Source organism: Siphateles boraxobius, unplaced genomic scaffold, assembly GCF_051911475.1.
Source record: "Siphateles boraxobius isolate OS27281-9 unplaced genomic scaffold, OSU_SipBor_1 24, whole genome shotgun sequence".
Taxonomy (NCBI): Eukaryota; Metazoa; Chordata; class Actinopteri; order Cypriniformes; family Leuciscidae; genus Siphateles; species Siphateles boraxobius.
The window spans coordinates 7,411,883-7,435,005 of NW_027508855.1; the positions used below are offsets into that span (position 1 = coordinate 7,411,883).

Here is a 23,123-nt window from a genome sequence, read left to right on the forward strand (position 1 = left end):
GATATATTAATCGGAAAGCGTTATGTTTTTTTAAAAAAGTGCAGATGTAACGTCATTTTGTAAGCCAACTGGCAGTTATTAGCATACTGGTCCCCTGGACAAAAACCCAGGCTTGCACGTTTTGTCCATTAAGATAATCAGACTTTTTTGGCGTCATGACGTTTAATCTCAGCGACAGCCTCCGTAGTCCCATTTAGCCACTTGTTAGTAACTTTTTCAAGACATGTAACAGCTTCAAAAAATTAAAAGTGGGGGTAATAATGTATTTTATGTTGTTGAATAAAACAAAGTGTATTGGGCTTGTGTTAACCACATACCAAAACCCCATTGAATTCAGGACGAAAAATCTAAATGCTAACTCGATTCTGCGTTTTGGCCTACAAAGTAGTCATAGCTGCACCAGTTAATGTCTTTGCAGGAGGGAGGGGAAGTTATTTTGCTTCCAAGGGCACATTAAAATACTTGCATGTAATGGATAAAAGCACTTAGCCTATAATAAATGTTGCAATATTCCATAAAAGAATTAAAGTCACATTAAAAAAAACAGCCCTAGCTCAAGACAAAAGAACCAGAGAGCAACCAGTATGTAACCTGTGTACAGAAACAGACTCCATAGCTTTTCATACAAGCAAGTTTAATATATTTACCCCTTTTACAGATCAAGATAGAGCATAGCATTTGTACACATTCTTGTAACACTCAAATACAAGCCAGGTTCACACATGTAATATTGCCCAAAAGAATGTCAAGAAGCAAATACAGTGAAACTATCACAATAGAAAACGGTTCACAGGATCAAGAAGGGGACATCTGATAGATTAGTGCATTCCAAGATGGCTTTAAAAAAGAAAACACACCTTGCTACAAACATACTGGTTGTGTTTCAAATTAAAACAATAAAATTGACTTGTAAAAAGCATAAAATAAAAAAACGGTAAAGCAGGTGTTCCAAAGAAAAACTAAATGCATCACAAAAAAAAAAAAAAAAGAAATTAAAAGAAACCTCAAAGGCCAATAAAATGGCATTTCCAGAATGCAGAGAACAGCCCAGTGGCCTTATACTAGAGGATAGCTGCCGGCTGTCGCAATGCCACAATGGTTCTTTTGGTCTTTAGCCATGTAGATGTAGCCTTTGTTACCCCATTTCTCAGTCCAGCTAAAGATATAGAACAAAGCATGCATTTAAGGTTGTGCCTGCGGTTTTAAGTGTTATTCAAAAATCAAACTTGTGCATATTAAGAGGAAATCAGAAGTAGGCTAAATCATACCTGTTCTTTACGATCCAGTATCTCTTCCCAGCGACATCAGCACCCTCATAACCATAACCAACCACCAAGACTCCATGGTCAAGTTCTTCACTGCTGCACTCCTTCTCGTAGTAGATGCCTAGAGTAGAACATTTAGAAAGAAATTAAACCACAAAAGAGACTGTCCATTTGATTTAGGTTTAAAGGCAAGCCATGTAGTTTAGTAGTGGTTTGCATACAATTTATATAACCATACATTTAGTCTGTTCTCAGGTTTATCAACCACCTACCAGACTGATAGAACTGGAAGGATTCATGTGCAGCATCAATAGCAACAGCTACAGGACCCACAGCAGCAACAGCCTTCATCAAAGCATGCTCTTTACCACTGGGAATGTCCACAAAGCCAGTGTCATTAGCAGCATTAAATCGGGGGTCGTAGTGGCATGGCTGATCATCCTGGGAGCACAAAAGACAGACATTGTACATTACATGTGATAAAAAAAAAAAATACTCAGTGATACCTGGGTCACAAAAAAGGGGGTGGGGGGCCTTGACACAAACTATAGATTCACTAGCATCTCCAATCAGAAAGAGCACAACTGATTCTTACCGTTGCAAGGTAGGGATAGGACTCCTCAGAATCCAGCCCATTGTTGTCCTGAACATACTGAAAGGCCTGGTCCATGAGGCCTCCATCACAGCCATGATTGCCCTCCGGCCTAGAACAGTCCATCAAGTTTTGCTCACTCAAAGAAACCAGCTTTCCCGTTTTACGGAACAGCTGACCCTCCAAGGCACCCGTTGAGCTGAAAGCCCAGCAAGATCCACACCGTTTCTAGGATCAGGAAACAGAAATTTGTTACCAAACAGTGAAGCAATACATGCACATTTTACATTAACAGATACAGTATAAATGAAAGATCTAAACCAGTTTGATAAATTGCTTACTTGGTCTTTAACACGGGTAACATAACCCTTCTCTCTCCAGTCAACTTGTTGGGGGGCTTCAAAAAAGCTGGGTTCCAGAAACAATGAGCCTTTTGACTTCCGGTTGGGGTCATGACTGTAACCATTCATCGCCTGTTTGAACTCATCATTTGTCTAAGAGGGAGGATGCAAATAAAATGCTTAATTTAAAAAAAAAAATGCCTAGCAGACATAAAGGTAACAATTGATCCCAGTGTTGATTAAGTATGAAAAGGATAACATTTTACAACAGATCCATTCACAAAATGCCACCGAAAAAAAATGCTTACCATGTCACCAAATTGGTTCATGCCCAGTCGGAAGGAGTGTTTGCCCACGGAGTGCTCAAGGTTATGCAACTCAATTTTTCTGAAGTTCTTCTCCCACACAGTTCTCCTCCAACCCGCTTCTTTCTGAAGCAGACATTTTAGCCATTGCAAAATAGAATTTCTGTATAAATACATGCATTGCTTTGTGTTGAAGCTGATGTCTGGTTACAAGCTCTAGTTAGTGCTACCCACCTCGTGGTAGTTTTTTCCATGCCAGCTCTTCCAGAGGTGCCAGTGGTCATCTAACTGCTGGTCTAAGCTTGGAGCAGCAAACACTGCACTCATGCATAGCGTGAGGAGCGAGGCAAATATCATCCTGCCTGGAAGCCTGTAACAGAAGAAAACAAGACTCAATTTAAAAGGAATATCACAGAGGTGACTTAAACAGACTACAGCAATAAACTTTTATCCAATTACAAGGAGCAAACCCTCTGCACATTCCAATAGTTAGCCTATTCCATGTTACGAACACGCTGAACTTGTACAGGTAACAAAGCCACATGTATACAACGCATAATAAATCTTTCAAAGTTTTTAAGCATCACCAGAAAATAGTTAGACAGCTTATTTTAAAGTTAAGTTTAAACAAGCAAATGCACAACTTATACTAAGGCAATTTATCCAATAAACCCAGGTAGCCTAAATAGAATTTGAGCAACTCCTAAATTAGAAGAATAAACTTACCTTGCACCAACGAACGCAATGATTGACTGTCATTGTTTACGTGGTTTTTAAAGCGTGCCTGAACATAGAAGCGTCATCTCATTGGCTGGGGGTGCTGATAAGCCAAGTGTTTACAGCCAATCATGTGAAGCAAGAATCTCGTCCATTCATGTGATCAAGCATCACAAGATCGAGCAGCACTCATCACTGAGACTGGGCTTGCACTAACAAGATTAAAAGTTAAATTCCGAACACGCTTTGTCTGTGTTCGTTTTTTTTTTTAATCGTCGTTCACGATTTAATTGTAATTATATGTTTTAATTGCTCTTCCTGGTTAAAAAAAATGATTGTCTTTATGAGACTCTTTGTTTGGTGCTTTGCTCTTTCTGTGTACATTTTCACGTTTGTTTGTGCTTGTCATAGAAGCGTGTCTGTGTCTGACAAACCCTACATGCTCGGGCGGAAAATAATCAAAGTGAAAACACTTAAAATTCCCTAGCTAAGCGTTTGAAACATAATCAGTGGCTTGTGTTTTGTATGACTCTTAAAATACTACATTTACCAGCCACAGTACTGGCATTATCTAAGCTTGATCATGGTCTTTCAGTTGCAGAAACGTGCACGTGACATAATTTGCACACAAATTGTCTTACTAAGTTTAAACCTTTTAGCTCTTAATATGTTTAAGAACATGTACCCTACTAAATATTACAGTATTTCTGAATCTCCATGCAGGAACATCTCCAAAAAGATTCATGAATTTTTAATATTTATTTAATACAGTGTTATATAAGTGCTAGTCTCTAAGGATGATGGTTTGAGTGAGTCATTATTAAATAGTGTCAAATCAAAGGATTTGGTTTATAATAAAATCATTAAACGCAAACCTTTGACAGTTAGCAAAAACCACTGCACAACCTGATATTTCCTGCATTCAACATAGTAGAAACATAGCAGAAAAATCAAACTTAAAAGAAATCTGTGATCTGATGTTTGATGGAGTGAGAATCTGAATTTAGTTGCCAGTAAAGTTTAACAATGGCAAAACCCTTGGTTAGACCCTAAAAGACACCCGATGTTACCGGTTTCGCTTTGCATCACGCCATATAATTTATTATGTTTCTTTGTACAAAACCTCTTTATTTGTTATCTTTTCATTTCTGAATAGGAAGCAGTGACATGAGATGTGTTTACCTGTATTAGGTATTAATGACTGCATTGTGTGACGGCATGATTAATTAGGTCAATCAAATGATGTCATCAGAACTTGAAAGGAGCCAGAGCAAAAGATCAGATAGAGTGGAAATCAAACTTCAAATGATGAAAAAGGCAATCATTCTGCTCCTCCTGCTGATGAACTGTTTAAAATAGAAAGATCACTCAGAAGTCAGGAAGTTGCTTTTCTTGTGGTCATCAGAAACTGAATAAAATGTGCCACATGCAACTTATGCCATTTCTCAAAACAAAAAAAGTAAAACTTCACATAGCCTACTTCTACTAAGTTATTAATCACATTATTGTTAGTAATTGTCTTAGAGTTGTTACAGTTGGTTATTTATTTTAAAAAAAGTTATTTATCTGCAATGCACCTTTGCCTGACCTAGAATAATTTAATACACTGCCACTATCTGAACAACAAGGGTAAGGCAAGTTAGTAGGATAAATTATGGAGATTTTTTGTTTATTTACACTTTTTACTTCTGCAGTTTACATTGATTATTACAATAAAACTTCAGACCAACAACATAGAAGACTTTCTCATGGACTTAATGGACTTAACTAAATTACTTATCTATTACACTAATTTATCCAACTTGTGGCCAGATCAATGGCCAAAACTTAACTGCCAATAAGATTATAATCTTCCTAGTTATATTTCCAATGTTATCATGATGGGAAATGAACAACATATTTTCTCCATGGGAAATGCCATTATTTTTAGACATATTGAGTTAAGTAATATTCAGATAATTGTAGTCCTCATTCTGCAACTCTTCCTCAGTCTTTGTGCGAGTGCTCTTGGGTTTGTTGGACTGACCACTGGGAAGGCCTCCAGGATTCAATGCTGTGTTACTTCTACTCTCCTGATGGAATAGACATTGATCAAAATAAACATTTGGTGTGGCACATGCATGAAACATGACTTTACTTTTTAAGGCATTCCAGGTCTTTGTCATAAGGGTGGCACACACATTCGACATTATTCATGAAAAATGAGAAAATTTTATTTCTTTGTAAATCATTCACTGTTCGGTCATAAGTTGTTGCATTGAATTTAATAGATTATTTTCTCTCTTTTTTTATTCTTCATCTTTCTTTAGAATGTGGACTAATTTTGAGATTATTACCTTATAGCAAACCACTCCAGCGATGATCCCAAATAGTACTATTAGACCTATGCCACAACCCACCGAGATCATCACTGTGATGGGGAGACCTAAAAGAAGATTAACACAAAGTTTATTTTTTTTTCATTCAAGTTTTTCTATTATCCTTCTTATTAGTGCAAAAAAATTCAGGCCTATGCATTATAAATAAACATCACTAAATCTAAATTAAACTGATATAGTGCAAACGATTCAAAAGATATAACAAACCTTAACTATGAGAATATGCAGAAACAGAACTTCACATAAATTCACAGATACTCTACTTCGTTACACAGTTTAAAAAAATTATATTTTTTGCTGAATTAGCAAGGCCATGCTGCAACTAAAATCTGTTTTGTAATCTAACAGCATATGGCATCCACTATAATAACACAAAAAACATATGAAGAAAACAGAAAAAAACATGTGAAGAAAAAAACATATGAAGAATATTAGTTCGCTACATAGCTTTTCTAGCCGTGTCATGCACACAAGTTTCATGCACACAGATAAGAAACACCATCATAGTAAAACATGTTGACACTAAAATATTGCAATAAACATTAACAACATAAGATAACATAAACATAAAGCCCTTATGTACATAACTGATAAGAAAAAAACAATAAGAATAATTATTAAAATCAAAATTTATCAAATGCGAAGAAGGCAATTCTGTGAAGGTCCGTTTATGTTTTTTCACTGTAAATTATAAGATGATTTGTTTTTTACTTCCAAAAATACATTTAACAGTATTTTACTGTAAAATTAGAAAAATGTACGGTTAGATTTATTACAGGAAACTTACCGTTAACCAATTAACAGGTTTTTGCTGTTGCGTTTTGTCTTTTACAGTTAAAATTACAAACATTTTTACAGTGATGCTTTGTTTTGGCTTAGCTCTAGTTCACGTAGCCTACCTGTTTCCTTTGTTCTCGTTTTCCTGCCACTGGTTTGTTTATGGTTAGTGTTCTGCTTATGTTTCTGTTAATTATTCCCAAGCCCTCGGTTTCCTCTGTTTCATTGTGTTTTGTCGTCAGTGTTTTCAGTGGTTGTTATGTTATTCTCCTGTGAGCTCCTAAGTGTTCATTTTGGATTTATTAAAGATTTATTTTTGTTCTTACTCCTTCGTACTACAGCGCCGTTTGTGTCAGTATCCCTCACCTTTTTGTATTGCGCATGTAAAAGTTTGTCAGAGATTTGCATTTAGGTTTCTGTTACATCCATCAGATTCTTTGTTTTAAGCAAAACTATTACTATTAGTTTATTTATTTCTACTATTAGTTACTATTTGTATAATTTTTTTAATAGTTTTAATTGAATACGTTTCAGTGGAACAACAGTAGAACAAAGCACAGCACATTTTGATGATTGTGTTATGCTTGTTCTGTGTTGTGTGCCTCATCTTGATTCTGAATGTTAAATGATAGTCAGATATGGGTGTGAATATGGTAAATAGCCATATTGGTTATAATTATAATTTGAATGTATAATTTAAATAGAATATATAATGTCATTTGTAGGAACAAAAATGGGCTAATTTTTTAGCTAACTGGCAAGCTGCATGCCTGGAGTTATGTTGTGGAAGATAATTATTCTTACCATTTTCTGTCCTTTTCACTAGATTAATTTGTCCTTGAAGACTCCCTTGCGGGAAAGTGCTGAGTTTATAGCAGTAAGTCACAAAGTCGCTCTCTTGTAATTTTTCCAGTATAACGCTGTGATTTGATTTTGCAAAAAGACGACCAGCATAGTTGTTGTTAACTATAGTGAGTCCATGGATGGGGCTAAACACAAAAACCTTGTGATCCGGACACCTGCTCCATTCAGCGAGGCTTACTGTCATGTCTCTTGTAACCTTGAATTTAAAAGTCGCACTCCCACCCAAAGGAGCTCGAATCACATCTTCATCTGTAAAGGCCCCTATGAAAAACAAAGAGTTTGTGCAAGAGAGAAATAAATGCCACAAACAGCAATTTTCAGACCTGAACTGAACAGCATCATTTATCAGCTTTTTCTCAGTTTGATCAGTAACTCTGTTTTTTAACAGTTTATGAAATAGGTGTAAAAAAAAAAGAAACTCTGTCAGGTGTTTGTAAACCCGTATTTGCTTTCTGTTCCCGTATAACTGCAGTTTCCTTCTTTTAACAGTTCAGTTGAGTTCTTACTTCATTAAAATATATTTCATTATATACATCACAAGATTAATACACTCCTGGTCAAAAGTTTAAAGAGGAATACATTTTCTTTTTTGAAAGAACTTTATATTCATAAAGAAATGTTTTTATCATGATTTAAAATATTAAGCAGCAACTGTTTTCAACATCATGTTTCTTGAGCACCAAATAAGCATTTTAAAAAGATTTCTGAAGGATCATGTGACACTGAAGACTGCTGAAAGTGTAGCTAATGCCATTAAATGAATACATTTATAGGAATATATTAGAAAATATATTAAAAACAGTTATTTTACAATATTACCTCTTTTTACTGTATTTGTGATCAAATAAATGCAACCTTGGTTCACATACGAGACTTCTTTCAAAGACATCTTACAAAAATCGTACTGACCCCAAGTTTTTGAAGGTATAACAAAAACCATAGTAAAGCCTCTCTCTGTCTGTGTGTGTCTCAGTCACATATCATACCTGTTATAAGGGTTATGAATAATATCAACAGGTGGGTCCGTAGTTGTTCAGATAATAGAGATGGGTTCGTCTGTCCGATCCTCATGGTGTCTTGCGCTATGCCGTCTAATGCTTTTTTTCAGCGTAGAGAGAAAGTAACCACAAAGACAACCCTGCATGTAGCTCTATATAGCCCATTAGGTGTGGGCTAGGGTTTCAGTAAATCTTATCTTTAAAAACAACTTCCTGTAAAGTACCTCGTCTAAGAACTAGTAGAAGAGGTGATTGTACCTCTATATTGTATTTGAAGTAGCCAGAGATTTATACTTTTTGTACACTGCAATTTGTTTACAAATAAAAATAAATAAACTGTACATAGTTCATAACCTTTATAAATTAAAATAGTACCTTTTAAATTAAAATATGAAATGAGTCTCATGCCATTTCACTTCATTTAGCACATTTTAGGAGATCATCACATGAAAGTGCAGTCTAAAGCACTCATGCAAATATGTTCTTGTGTTTTCTCCGTCTTGTTTTCTACCTTGTTGTTGCACAGAGGCATTTGGGCTATAAAACCACTTCCTGTCTCTCTCCGCTGCATAGGTAGGTCACTCGTGACCTTTTTGCATAATCAACACAACCAATGTCTCATACTTTAGTGAGTGGAAGCTATATGTACTGTAAATAACAGAATTCATTTAAACACATTTTCTTGATTTTTATATATACTTAATGATTTATGACCATTAATTGAATGACAATAAAGAACTGTAAAGTACACCTCAGCATTACTTAACACACTGTTGTTCAGTGAGCACTGAACACAGAAAAATGTCATAACAGAAAAGTGTACACCATCATTTGTCCTGGGAGAGTACCCTACAAATAGCAGCATATTTACAGTTACAAGGGTACATTTGGTGTAAAATTTATTTTTTGGTTTACTAGCACTTGGCAGATTGATAAATCTGTGTTCTATCTTCCTAAGTTTTTTTTTTTTTTCAGATTTAGAGGGATACTTCACCCCCAAAAAATTTAAATTTCATAATCATTTAATCAGCCTCATATCATTCTGATCCTGTATTACTTTATTTTTTTGTCCTACGAATCACACAAAAAAAATATTTTATAATTTTTTATTATTATTATTATTATTTTATTTATGTCCATATGATGGTGTCTAATGTTGTTTTGAACCTCACTGAATTTCATTGGTCTTCTGTGAAAGACAAAGGAAAGTCAGTGGCGTCCAAAACAACACTGGGCCCCATTGACTTTCATTGTAAGGGCAAAATCAGTTCGTTTGGAACAACATAACAGTGAGTATATTGGAAATTGGTCACCACTTTATGAACAAACACCACAGACATTTTTCGAATGATCCTCTCCCTTAAATTATGACAGAATTTTTCATTTTTGGGTGAACTATCGTTTTAAGGTTTCAATGGATGTCCCACTTTAAAATGAAATATCTAGACAAAAAATGCCTGTCTCTATTCAACACCCTCATCCTATGAAAAATCAAGAGAACTTTGAAATAACACAAAGGTAAGTGATTGATGAAAGAACTTCATGGGTGAACAATTTAATATTTTAAATATAATATTTATAAAGTCAAGTCGTCACCTTTATTTAGCCTATATAGCGCTTTTTACAATACAGATTGTTCAAAGCAGCTTTACAGTGATAACAGGAAAATAATGCCGCAAAGATTGTTTTGGCTATAAAGCAGCTCTAGAAGAAAGTCATTGTCTAGTTTAAGTTCAGTGTTGATTCATTTCCATTGTAAAAATCATTAGTTATTAATTAAGTTATTATTAATTAAACAGAGAAAACAGTGATGTCATCATCCAGCTCAGTTCAGTTCTCATATAATGGTGTCAACCATTGTCACAAATATCTATAAATATATAACAATCACTGAAACATTTCTTAATTGCAATAATGCAGGGACATTACAGATTGTAAAATTTATTTTCTGGGTTTTGATCATCAGATAGAACTTATACTATTAATATTTTTTACACTTGTCATTAAAACACACACACTTGATTTGCAACTAAGATTACAAAGTTACCTATGTTTGATCATTGAAGCATGTTGCATTCATACAATTTGATTATATGCTATAAAGTTACAACCTTTATGGGCAAAGATTCATTATATGTGCGACCAGGCAGTTTAATTTCATGAAATAGTTGCTGTGGTGGCATAACACTTTGAACCTATTTGAATATGCACATACTCCGATAAGCCAAAACATTATGACCACCTGCCTAGAATGCTGTTGGTCCTCCGTGTGCTGACAGCGCTGACCCACTGAGCCATGGACTCTACAAGACCCCTGTAGCCATCCTGTGGTTTCTGGCAACAAGAAATTAGTTGCAGATCCTTGTCCTGTAGGTTGCGAGGTGGAGCCGCAGTGGATCGAATTTATTGGTCCAGCACATCTCACAGATGTTCAATTGGATTGAGGTCTGCACTATAAAAAAGCAAAAAAGCAACTACAAATTTTCCAGTTTACGAAACCTTTTGAGTCTCAAATACTAAGTAATATTAAAACCCATGTCAGACCAACAGAATTCCCCCAAATGTTGTCTCACCTAGTCAAAGAACAAATAACTTTATATTGCTGAAAAGTAAAGGGTTTGTGAGTTTGCTGACTTCATTTAAATATATATATATATATATATATACATATTGTCATTGTTGTTAGTTATTTGTTTTTTTGTGTAAAGAGCTCATATTTTTATATTTGTTGATTGTCACCATTCTTACGGTTTGTGTGTCGAGTGTTGAGGCCTACAGTATGTTAAACCATTTTTTACAGTGGGAAATTTAGAGGCTGTTCCTCAAACCAGTTCTGAACATTTGTGTGCAGTGTGGCAGGTTGCATTATCCTTCGGAAAGAGGCCACTTCCACCAGAAAATGCCATTGCATGAAGGGGTGTACCTGGTCTGCAACAATGTTTAGGTAGGTGGCATCTGTCAAATTGACATCCACATGAATGGCTGGACCCAGAGTTTCCCAGCAGAACATTTCCCATAGCATCACACTCCCTCCATCGGCTTGTCGTCGTCCCACAGTTCATCCTGGTGCCATCACTTCCCCAGGTGAACCGCGCACACATACACAGCCGTCCACATGATGTAAAAGAAAGTGTGACTCATTGGACCAGGCGACCACTGCTCCACTGCTCTAAGGGTCCGGTTCTGACGCTCACTTGCCCATAGGCGGTGGACAGGGGTTATCATAGACACCCTGATTGATCTGCGGCTACGCAGCCCCATAAGTAGAAGAGTGCGATGCACTGTGCGTTGACACATTCCTCCCATAACATTAAAATTTTAGCCCTCGTGCATCGATGAGCCTTGGGCGCCCAACACCTTGTCTCTGGTTTGTGGTTTGTCCCTCATCGGACCACTGTTGGTAAATTCTCCACTGCTAACCAGGAGCGACCCACAATCCTTGCCGTTTCAGAGATACTCTGACCTAGTCACCTTGCCATAACAATTTAACCCTTATCAAAGTCGCTCAGATCTTTATTCCCGCCCATATCTTCTGCATCCAACACGTTTGCTTACCATCGTATCAACCCAAACCTTAATATGTGGCCTTGTTAGGAGATAACCAATTAATATTCGCTTTAACTGTGACTGGACATAATGTTTTGGCTCATCAGTGTACATGACGACTGGAATAACCCCGATCCCCAAAAATACAAAAACATAAGCATTAAATATGTTTTCATCAATTTAAACTGACTGCCTAGAACTTCCTGCTTGCCAATTCCATACTGTCCATAATAAGAACCGTTCTGCCTGATGCAAACAAGGTACATGTGTCAACAAACATGTGCCTAAACACAGTTGTGTTCAACATATCGCATCATTAAGGCTTAAATACTACCCAGGATCATGCCTGTAGTCCCTTGTGTCATACCATGTCTGTGAAGGTGAAGGGGGATTCATTCTCATCCGTCTTCATTGTGAGGAACTGCATCCAGTTCTGGAGGAAGCCTCGTGAATAGACACCAGTCTCCACAACCAGGCCACAAAAGCGCCGTCTGCCGGTTTTGTTGCGCAAAGCAATTTGAGCTTCGCGTTCTGTTACGTTGTAACTGACATTGATAATCTGAAGGATGAACAGGTGGAGCAGACCACCCGTTATGATAACGCTGTACCACACACATGTAAAGCACAGGGCTGTGCTACACACACAAACACACACAAATGTGTTATATTAGGCTGAAAACACTGCATATGTGCAAATTTCCATTAAACACATGTATACTCTGTGTAAAAAAAAAACAGTAGTGGATGGTGTACCTGTATTGGTTGTAGACTCCGGGACAGTATAACATGGCTGTAAATAGACTCTGTCGAGGACATACACTCCGTAACACCAAATTAATCCCGTAGAAGGATGTCAATAGGAAGAGAAGAAGAGTCAAAATGAACTGCCTGTGATTGGCTTGGCCTACACAGCTGTTTATCCTGTCGTGGAGAGTCACACACACAAAGACACAAAATGGAAGCAGTCATGTAAACACGCATACAGACATATTAACACCAAAAACCAAGTCAAGAACAGTTACACTATTTTCTCTCTCTTAAAAGTTGCTTTAATAAGAATGAAATTTTACAGTCTATGGCATGTTCCTGTTTTTATTTGTGCCTGTGTGTGTTGAAGCAGCACAGAGACAGATTGGCCTGGCGAGATCTCCCTTTACTGCGCTGAAAGCTGCGTTCATGTGGCCTTTGCACATGTCTCTCCAGCCTGCCCTGCTCCAGTGACGTCTTTTGGGAATCAGCTTGAACATATGTGTGTGTGATGAGGTAATGTACACAACATGCGTACAATTGTGAAAAGATCAGAAAAAGAATTGAAAAAACCTGGCATGATAATGCTAAGGGAAAGGGCTACAATTCATTTTGGAATTGTCCAACTATTTCTATACTAGGGATGTGTAATGAAGTCAAAATAATGACATGAAAATTAATATTGGATATAAAACATATTCTTTTGATTGATGATCCAACAAGTACAAACATAAAGTAATATTTTTGAATGAACATATCGAAAATTAAAAAGCAATAGTGAGTTTCTGACACCAAGATGTGAACATCGTGAATGGCCACTTTACTCTCTCTCCATACATCAGGACTTTTATTTATGTTGGGTTTTTAATTTAAAAATGAATAATTAATAATTAAATATGATAATCATTTAAAAAATACTATCCACAAAAACATTAAGTAGCACAAATGTTTTAACATTGATAAAAGGAAATGTTTCTTGAGAACCAAATCAGCATATTAGAATGATTTCTAAGGGATCATGTGATGATGCAGTAATGATGCAGAAAATTCAGCTTTGCCATCACAGGAATGAATTGCATTTTAAAATATATTTAAAATGGAAAACAGTTATATGAATTGTAACAATATTTTACAATATTACTGCTTTACTGTATTTCTGACAGAATAAATGCAGCCTATGAGTACTTTTGAGAAATTGAGAACTTTTAAATGGAAGTGTAGATTCAGATCATTTTGTCATTGAAAGACACATACACATATAGACAGTGTTTTACAGTTACTTTTAAAAGTAATGCATCACAATATTGCGTTTCTTCCATTAATAGCTAATAGCTGATAATAATTAACAAATATATTTAGTTACTTTTTATGGTAAGTAATGTGTTTCATTACTTTTGCTTTACTTTTTCTCACCTGGACTGGGCTTGCTTGTTTGTGTTTTTAATAACAACAAAAAAAAGTTATATTTTTGGCAAATGTAAAGGGCCTTTCACACCAAAAGTGAAATGAATAAGCTTCAAGTTGAAGGAAATGCAAATTCACATCCGTACAGTAGAGGGCGCCGTTTAAAAAAAAAAACCTTCAGCTGTGCTGCCATTCTGGATTGCAGACTAATAGGATGGAGAAGAAAATTCAACACGCTTATTACTCCAGCAATATCTAAAGTCATTAATATGCTTATTGGCAGTGTTGTGCAAGTTACGTCCAAACTGTAATACATTATATATTACTTGTTACTGTTATTTAAAAGTAATTCATTACCTTACAATATTACTGTCTCAGAATTGTAATGCGTTACATTACTCCTGTATTACTTTTGAGTTACTTTCACCAAAATAACTATACAGAAGTAGAACTTAACATTCTAAAATGACTAGGGCTGTAACGATATGTGATATGAAACCGAAATCGCGAGACTCAGATCCACGAACCTGCAGAATCGCGACACACCCCTTCCAACTCCCAGCGTTATCCATACCGTCCAGATCCAATGCTACCACATCTTTAAATTACTATTAGTATTATTTGAAGTTAACTTAACATTATAAAATATGTAGACCTACACCACAAAACTAGTTGAGGATAAATTATTTAAAATTTGGGAATTCCAGCGTTATGGACATGACATTTGCAGACTTGCAGTTAACTTATATAATTATATAAATTCTCAGAAAATGCATTAATACCAAAATATTGAAACGTCTGTTTATCCATAGTCTCCTCCCAGAAAGGAGTCCAGACATTAGAAAAATATCAGTCTACACATGCGTTTTATATTTAATATTAGGGAAATCGACAGTCATGTGTGACAAAAAAAAATCTTTAACTTTTAGGAGGCAACAATTTTTTGTTGTTGTAATTCTGTGAATTACACTGCGCAAATCTAATGAAGAAGGGTTGGATCTCCACAGAACATAAAATATTCATTTTATTTTATTTTTCGTGTTCGCATTTATGAGGAAAAAATAATGTTACAGATGTGACAGTTCTCCGTTACGGACGCGACCGCTCTGAAGCGGCACTAAAAGACTGCTTTAAAACTTTCACAGACACCTTACACACACAAAGCCTTTCTTTAAAGTGAATTTCGTTTTGTTTTAATTGTACGGACCTGAAAAATATATCTATATTGAAATGTTTACTTGTAAACAGAACAATTCAAAACGAAAGAAAACAGACTGCTCTCTGCTTATGAAATGAAATGTGCATTTCTCTCTGGTGCATTCACTACTGCGAAGATCGCGAGTCAGCATCGTCAACTTCAACTTGACTCTATTAATAAACAATCAACATGTCTCCTTGCTATATTTGACATATTCATAATCATTGCTTTTGCCTGTTCTTTGTGACAGCTTTTAGGTGCTTTATCAGCAGCGCCGCCGCCCTTACATGAACGCGTCACCACGGCATCAAAAACATGATCGCGTGATGAAAACATGAAAAATACCACATAAACATAGCCTAACTGTTTAGAAAGAAAACAGAACGAATAGCCTAATGCGCATACGTCCATCTCGCGAATGTAGTCTTCTTCATGCCATCTTCACCAATAGCCGCTTTTCCTCTGGCCAGCGTGAGCACAATCATACCTCACGGCACACCTGTACAAAATAAATCGCTATACAAATATATCAGACGCTGCCATTTAGTCTTTAATTACAGACTTGGACCTCACACGCGGCTATTGACTGACCACGAACAGTTAATTTAGCCTACTTGCATCTTTCATTCGTAATGTCTGGCGGTCTTGCTGTTTTGTTTGTTTGTTTGTTTGTTTTACAATTAAAACTAAAAGTCTGTTGTAACGCAAGCCTTACCGAACATGTACCGAGTAAAATATTACTGAAAATTGATTAGTAATGCCTTACACTACTGCGTTACAGCAAAACGTAATATGTTACTGTAATACATTACTTTTGTAACGCGTTACTCCCAACACTGCTTATTGGTATGATTGAAGTAGATCAACGAACAGTGGCTAATTGGTTAATAAAGTGAGATTAAATACATAAAGTATATTTTTGTAATTTCATATTTTTTAATTAAATTAATTATTGCAGGTTTGCGTAATATTCTGGGATTGCATTTCACTGTTTCTATTAATTTTAAGTAATACTGAATCTGTTTTTGTGCAAGTGAGATGCTCAAATTTAGTCTAGAACTACAATAACATGTTTACATAGCGCACACAAAGCCTCTGCACTTACTCAGGATTTCTCTCACAATAGGGACAGAAGAGCTGTCAGTCAATACATGGAAAATCAAAGTAACTTGGGTTACTTATTTGAAAGTAACTCAGATATTTTGTTGTAAATTTCAAAGTAATGTGTTACTTTACTAGTTACTTGAAAAAAGTAATCTGATTACGTGACTCAAGTTATTTGTAATGTGTTACCCTACTGCATATAGAAAATGGCCCCAGTGCACACCCTTTTTCTCTAGATTCCAGAATATTTAAATAATTCATAATAATAATTCACTTCACATTGAGAATAAACTGTTCATACTCAATTTTCACAGAAGAAGGAATGAGAAACCCACCAAACACAGTGGTGGTCCATTCGTAGGACACATGCACCACAGATCCTGCAGTGCCCAGCTCTTGCTGGGCGCACCAGTCTGCACACAGGGCATGACTTCTTCCTTCCTTCCTTCTTCCCCTTTGACTGGCTGATTCCATTGCAGGTGGTAGAGTCTCTGGGTAAGGTTGTGCTCTGATTGGTTGTAGAGCTACTGTTGATTCCCAGAGCTAATGATTGGGATTTGACAAGGCCTGGTCCCTGTTTGGTGCGCACAAGGGAGATAAGCGTCAACATCATGCCTGTCGTCACGGTAACCAGCTGCAGATTACTTACGTCTCCCCTGGGAACGATCTCAGTAAGGAAAAGGTAGTACATATAGGCAAGGGAGAAAAGTGCCAAACTAAGGAAAAACAATGTGCGTCTTTTCCTTTTGTGAGTCACATAGTAATACCAAAGCACCAGTCCTGGTAGGGCAGTTAAAACTACAACTCCCAAGATACAATTAATTGCCGCTACTCGCAACAGGCCAGGAATTAATAATATGGGAGGTAAAACAGAGAGCTCCAATCGAAGGGGTCCTATGGCACAACATGGCAAACCCAAACAATCAGCCATATGAGAGATGAAACGAGAGAAGATGTCTGGCTTGTCTGGCTCTCCTTTGAGTAACCTAATGAGAAGGGATGACAGAGGAAATAAAGACGTTTTCATTGAAAAGAGCAAAACAAATAAAAAATGATGGATTCACCCATGAATTAAAGGTTTGTCATCATTTACACACGTTCACAGACTTTTGTTGCATGGAAAATATCAGCTGCAAATGATCTCCTTGTTTGTTCCACAGATAAAAAAGCGTTTGGAAAAAACTGAAGGTGAGTAAACGAGGACAAAATTAATTCCTAGAACAATTTCTGTGTGAACTACTCTTTAGAAAGCTTATATGAACAAATGCAATGACAAACTTCCCCTCCCTGCCATGAATGGTTAAATGGTTGACCTCTGACCTTTCACAGGCATCATCAAGTTCTTCACAGTCACAGCAGCAGTACTCTCTTTGCTGGTCGATGTCTCCACAGCAGCACAGAGGGTCATCTGGATGCGGGGGCTTAAAACGTTCTCGTTTCATCTCTTTATGTCAGAGACAATCTGCTTTCACTGTGAGATCAAGCTTTCTTTAGGATTCGGTTGGATCACATTTATTCAAATAAGTGGAAAGGGTTCATTCATGTTTGGACAGGATTGATTCAGGGCTGATGGTAGTTTTAGCTGTTAGCTGACATAACGGATGTAGGAAGATTTCTTGTTCTGCTTACTTGCTGGTCATCTGCTGCTTTTTACTTCAGAAGCTTCATGTGAAAAGCATGTGTTGCACTGGCTGGAAAGAAATAACAAAATCAGTTCTTGTCAATAGCGTTGTCAGTGCTCTCCTTTATATCACTTTACAAAAAAAAATGTCTTGTTGATCTTCATGGTTATCAGACCATCCAAAATGCGCAAATAACAAATTTATGAAACTGATTTTATGAAGTGTGCAAAACAGTAAGTGCCACAGCCCTCTTGGCATTTTTGTGCAATTTTGGAGGAAAGATTCTTAATTGTTCCTTTTTTATTATTTAATAATTAACTTCACACGATGCATGGATTCCCAAATCTAATCTAATACATAAATCTGAGATTTGGGTAAGAAAGGGTAATTCTCAAACTTTTTTTTAAAGGAATTTAGCAAAATGTATGTTTTTTTTCTTTGACAATATAGGGGGTTTTGTCATGATCACTAGCATAAATATATATATAAGAATACAATACAATAAATTAAATACAAAAAAGTTCAAGGGAGGTGAATAATTTTAATAGGTATTACACACTCGTGTCCTAAGCTCACTAACTAGTTTCAAGTCACAGAGGAACAGCACATAAGTCAGATGTCTAACACGGACATCTGGCCCAAAACATGTCTATCTCAATTGGGAGCTGACACTGGCACAGACATACAGATGGACGCACACAATACCATAAGCACTGGTCTATAATTATGTAGTGTATCAATGCAGAAAATATTATTAACCCTTTCATGCATAGAGGTCACGGGTGAAAGCTATTCAAAAAACACTTTCTTCCGCATAGGTTTTGATGGCATAGTTGGACATGGCCAGTCAGAAAAATCAATTTATTTATTCTAGCCTAGGAGACTCTTGCATTAATTAATTAAACTCTAATTAATTAATTTAAAAAAAAATGTTGTAGCATCAAGTAACATCTAGGGACTCATATGGTTCTTAACATTTCCAAGTATTGGATTTAGATTTGGAGGAAATTCTGATTAATCATCTGTCAACTAAATTGGATCATACATATAGCTATATTTCAGCAAAAAGATTTTTGTCTGTAAATAAATGTATTTGTGTTATTAGAATGTAATTTGCAGTTACATCAAAAAAGTAATGCGAATGTGTAATTTATGTTAGCCTACTTGTAATGCATTTACTCGTTACATCAGAAAAGTAATCTGGTTACATCATGCATGTTACATGTAATGGTTTACTCGTTACATTAAAAAAGTAATCTGATTACATAATGCATGTAACCTGTAATGCGTTACTTTACTTGTTACATCAAAAAGTAATCTGATTACTTTATGCATGTTACTTGTAATGCGTTACTCCCAACACTGCTCATTCAGATGAGATTGAAAACACCTGATTGTTAGTTTCTCCAGCGTCTGAAAACATCAATAAATCAATGTAGATCTCAGTCTGAGGTTTTTTCAGAGAGAGGAGCTATGTAGAAATTTGTCCATTTTGAACATTATCAGAATTATCAGCTAATAAAGGTATTTAACATACTTTAGACTTTTATAGTTTCACATTAATTATATATATATATATATATATATATATATATATATATATATATATTATCTCTTCAGTTAAAACCAAAAACGCACACTGTCCACTCAAGTGGACACCTGAAAATCTCTTTGAAAAATATGCGTAATTTTAAAAAAGAAATAAAAGTTCAAATTGCATGCATGAAGGGGATAATATCTAAATATGCTATTTGTAACTTGAATCAAGGCCATCTGATGCCTCATGTGAATAATATAATTGGGCCATCAAAAAACTTTTCCCTGGGAGGCTGTTCTCCATCATAAGTTGTGGAATAGAGAAAATAATTGGGCAGCATGTGTGTGACATGTTTTAAATTACATTTGATCCCTGGAGTAAAAAAAGGTTTGCCCTTGATTGTGATTCAAAATGAACCCTAAATAGGATGATTACATTTCTGAAGACAATTTAAAACACATATCAACAATAATTTCATTTTTGAAACCTATATCAAAATGATCATAGCATTTTTTTTATTTTATTTTTACCTATGGTTTAACAGCCTCAACACAGATGGAAATGCATCCCATACGAAGTTCTTCAGTTTATACATCTATTTGTGGTGAGTCTTTCCTGACCTTCAGTTGCAGTTGTAGTAGTTTGGAAATAGAACAGGTAATTTTTTTTAGCCTGAGATGTCAAGATGTCATCCATAAAAAATCCAAATGAAGTTTTCCCCGTAATTCGTTTTTTTTTCTCGGTCAAACATATAGGTTATTCCCCGTCAGAGAAAGCAGGTGGAAGTCCAATCGCGTCTTCGTTGCATATAACAATTATATAAATGTTAGCAAAATATATATTTTTAAGAGATACATCTCATTCGTTTGCTCCTTTAAAAGGCGCGTCCTTGTAGGGTGTATCAGACTATGAGGTGCAGCTCGCGAAGATTCTCAGAACTGAAGGAAGGCATGATAGATAACTCTGCGCGCTCCCGTTCCGGTCTCAAATGTTCTGAGAGCAGGCGCGTGAGAGGAACATGTTTACGACCGTTGTTACCGATAGGGTTGGGTGCCCGCGTTTAAAAAGGAAGTTGGCAGGTGTTACAGTGACAGCGAAAACGTGAATCAACGCGGAAAGTTACCGGCGCGCGTACCGTGAATAACTTGCGGGCCAGACATCGGGTCACAGAGTATTTGTGACCTCAAATTTGAACTCATCTAGGAGAGAACGAGGCACAACCTAACGATTTTTTACTTTCTCAGTTTGTGTAAACCTTAGGATTCACTAATTTCACACACGTCTAGTACAATTATGTCATTTTGTTTCATACAGTGTATACTTTTTTCTGGATATACCCCAAAAGAATGGAAGTGAAATGTGACATGCCCCAGGAGGGGTACTTTGTAACATGACCATATGACAGAGACAAATGTTATCTGATCTAATAAAAAAATATACAAGACAAACTAAAATATTTTGTCAATAAAAGACCATTGTTAACTTTTTCATATAAAATGCCATTTTTAATAATTAAAAATAAACACATTTTTGAGTTTGACAACAAACACACAGCCATACAGCATAGTTCAAAACATAATAATAGTTACAAATTTCTAAACATTGACCCTCAGACTTTATTCACCTTTCCCCCGTGTTTTCTTAATAGAATTCATAAAAGTATAGAGTAGAATAGCATAGTTCTCTAATAGCAATGCAGTGTTACATCATGCCCCACCTATGCAACTGGGATTTAAACCAGGGGTCTATACCATGAAGCCGGTTTAGGTGGCTAGCCAGCTATGTTTCAGTTTAGTTTGCGACAACCCTGGGTTTTAGGGACCATGAAAGTGGTTTGGCTTTAAGCAGTGTTCATCGCCATAATAACTGACGCTCCACGGCTAACCTGGTCTGGGGCAGGTTATGTTCCAGGTAAGAGGTTGCAAACCGAACTTGGACCAATCCGCTGTGAGCAAAGTGACATGTCAGATGCGATAGTCAATCCACCTGTTTCTACTCCAAATTAAATGTCACTACATAGCAAATGATTTTTAAAGACAAAATCTTCTGGTTTTTAGTGATGCTTATTTAGAATAATACATTTGTATGATTTAGATATTATTTATGTAATTATTATACACTTAATCAATCACACATGTACAATTTTAGTTCATCAATTATTATTACGCAGTTTAAATGAATAATTATGTAAAGTTAATATAAATACGCTTTAGCATCAATAGATTAAATAACTATATGTGAGCTTAAATGTTCAATTCTCTCTATACCTTTATCAGCTGTATAAAATAACTTCACAACTTTTACTTGCACTGATATACAGTAGCGAGACCTTTTCTTTTAGTTGTCCTCTTTCATAGACAGCTATTTTCTTCTAATTTGCTTAAATTCTTCCTAATTTAATACTTTTATTTAATAAGTGAATTGAAACAAAAGACATGTGACTAATACTGAAAACAAACTGAAGAACTAAACAGAACAGAATCAGACAGACACAAACGTGACAGTAACTTTAGGACAAAAAGTTCAGTTTGTTTAGTTCTGGAGTGTAGAGTTGATAAGTTTGACAGTGTCTGGAAAGAAGCTGTTCTTTAACAAAGAACAGCTTCTTTCCAGACACTGTCAGACTTATCAACTCTACTACACCCCAGAACTGAACAAACTGAACTTTTAGTTAATATAAATTACATTACATACATTAACAACATTAACTAGACATTAGTTTATTGTATTATTAAGAAAAATATGACCTTTAGTGTTTTCATGTAACGTTTTAGTGTGGCGGTAATGTATTTTATTTATAATGTGAGATTACTGAGTTCAAATCCCCACCAAATATACATTTTTACATAAAGCAAGTAATATGGGCATGACACCTCTGCTCACCACTTCTGGGCATGACACTTTCTAGAAACATCGGCATTTTCTTTTAGCTTTTCTTAAGCAGTATTCGAAATGCCCATTGACCAGGTGTGCTACTGCTCATCCAGCGCGATTCTCGCTAGTCAGCCATTAAAATTTTCCTTCCGGTGGTCAGCAGGTGCTACATGATGTGAGAGCCAGTGGTCTCTTGTGGAGGTGAAGCTGCTGCAGCTCCTGCCGGAGTCTCCAATCCCATCAAGAAACAAAATACTTTGTAACTGCCAAGTCATGACCAACGCTGTCCTTCTAAATAGTATACATGTCATCAGATCGCTTGCAGTGCTCATAACTCTCTATCTTCCTTCACCCCAAACTTGGTTGTATGTGTACTCAGCAGATGACACATCAATCTTTAGCAGCCATATTCGGAGGTCAGGGTCAAACTATAGTAACAGTGGAGACCTCCTTGTGCGATAGTTCGGATATGTGAATCCGTTTGATGAGACCACACCCTCTGAGATCAGGTTTCTTGTAAGGGGTGACCTGAACCAACAGGAGGACATAATGTTCCCTTATAAACCCAGTGCATGGGTTGCCTACTGCATAGCTAGACACGTCAAAGGCAAAATGACAGTGGAACTAGTTTCACAAACACAGAAGTGGATTAAATACTTGATTAATAAAAACAACACAAGTCCTACAGAAAACAGTTTTCCCCAAATAAGAGGCAAGAGCGTAACTCTCAATTCATTTGCATCTCAAAATGTCATAAACACCAGATTAGCCTATACAAGAGTCTACAGGGCATTCTTGGGTAAAAGAGGCTTTAACAGCAGCAGTTTGCTGATAAAACAGTCTTTGAAATGCAA

General features: G+C 36.2%; 2 protein-coding genes across 4 annotated transcripts; both read right to left on the reverse strand.

Annotated features, from left to right (window-relative positions):
* Positions 1–617: 617 nt before the first annotated feature.
* On the reverse strand, positions 618–3,247 carry ctsll (cathepsin L, like). Its single transcript, XM_077241103.1, has 8 exons — positions 3,230–3,247; positions 2,738–2,873; positions 2,507–2,629; positions 2,199–2,351; positions 1,861–2,085; positions 1,538–1,706; positions 1,269–1,386; positions 618–1,156 (listed from the first exon to the last, which is right to left on the reverse strand). The coding sequence occupies exons 2-8, from the start codon at positions 2,858–2,860 to the stop codon at positions 1,057–1,059; spliced, it is 1,011 nt and encodes a 336-aa protein (XP_077097218.1). The 5' UTR covers positions 2,861–2,873; positions 3,230–3,247; the 3' UTR covers positions 618–1,056.
* A 1,845-nt stretch (positions 3,248–5,092) lies between these two features.
* On the reverse strand, positions 5,093–20,408 carry zdhhc23a (zDHHC palmitoyltransferase 23a). 3 transcript variants are annotated; one of them, XR_013206841.1, is made up of 8 exons: positions 19,926–20,408; positions 17,557–17,927; positions 16,572–17,222; positions 12,537–12,704; positions 12,151–12,418; positions 7,180–7,500; positions 5,557–5,645; positions 5,093–5,292 (listed from the first exon to the last, which is right to left on the reverse strand). XR_013206841.1 is itself a non-coding variant. In XM_077241090.1 (6 exons), exons 2-6 carry the CDS (start codon positions 17,676–17,678, stop codon positions 7,477–7,479), a joined length of 1,233 nt encoding a protein of 410 aa, XP_077097205.1. In that variant the 5' UTR covers positions 17,679–17,927; positions 19,926–20,408; the 3' UTR covers positions 6,289–7,476. The 3 variants fall into 3 exon arrangements, 2 of the variants coding, with proteins under 2 accessions (XP_077097205.1, XP_077097206.1); XM_077241090.1 differs by lacking the exons at positions 5,093–5,292; positions 5,557–5,645 and having other exon boundaries at positions 6,289–7,500; XM_077241091.1 differs by lacking the exons at positions 5,093–5,292; positions 5,557–5,645; positions 7,180–7,500 and adding an exon at positions 9,781–10,689.
* Positions 20,409–23,123: the final 2,715 nt, after the last annotated feature.

Excerpts from the sequence above, each read along its gene's own strand:
- ctsll (XM_077241103.1), bottom strand. The coding sequence starts at position 2,860 with ATGATATTTGCCTCGCTCCTCACGCTATGCATGAGTGCAGTGTTTGCT. Across the intron at positions 2,352-2,506 it reads TGAACCAATTTGGTGACATG|ACAAATGATGAGTTCAAACA; the intron begins GTAAGCATTTTT and ends CCTCCCTCTTAG. Across the intron at positions 2,086-2,198 it reads TTACCCGTGTTAAAGACCAA|AAACGGTGTGGATCTTGCTG; the intron begins GTAAGCAATTTA and ends TCCTGATCCTAG.
- zdhhc23a (XM_077241090.1), bottom strand. The coding sequence starts at position 17,678 with ATGAAACGAGAACGTTTTAAGCCCCCGCATCCAGATGACCCTCTGTGC. Across the intron at positions 17,223-17,556 it reads CTTGATGATGCCTGTGAAAG|GTTACTCAAAGGAGAGCCAG; the intron begins GTCAGAGGTCAA and ends CCTTCTCATTAG. Across the intron at positions 12,419-12,536 it reads GGAGTCTACAACCAATACAG|CACAGCCCTGTGCTTTACAT; the intron begins GTACACCATCCA and ends TTGTGTGTGTAG.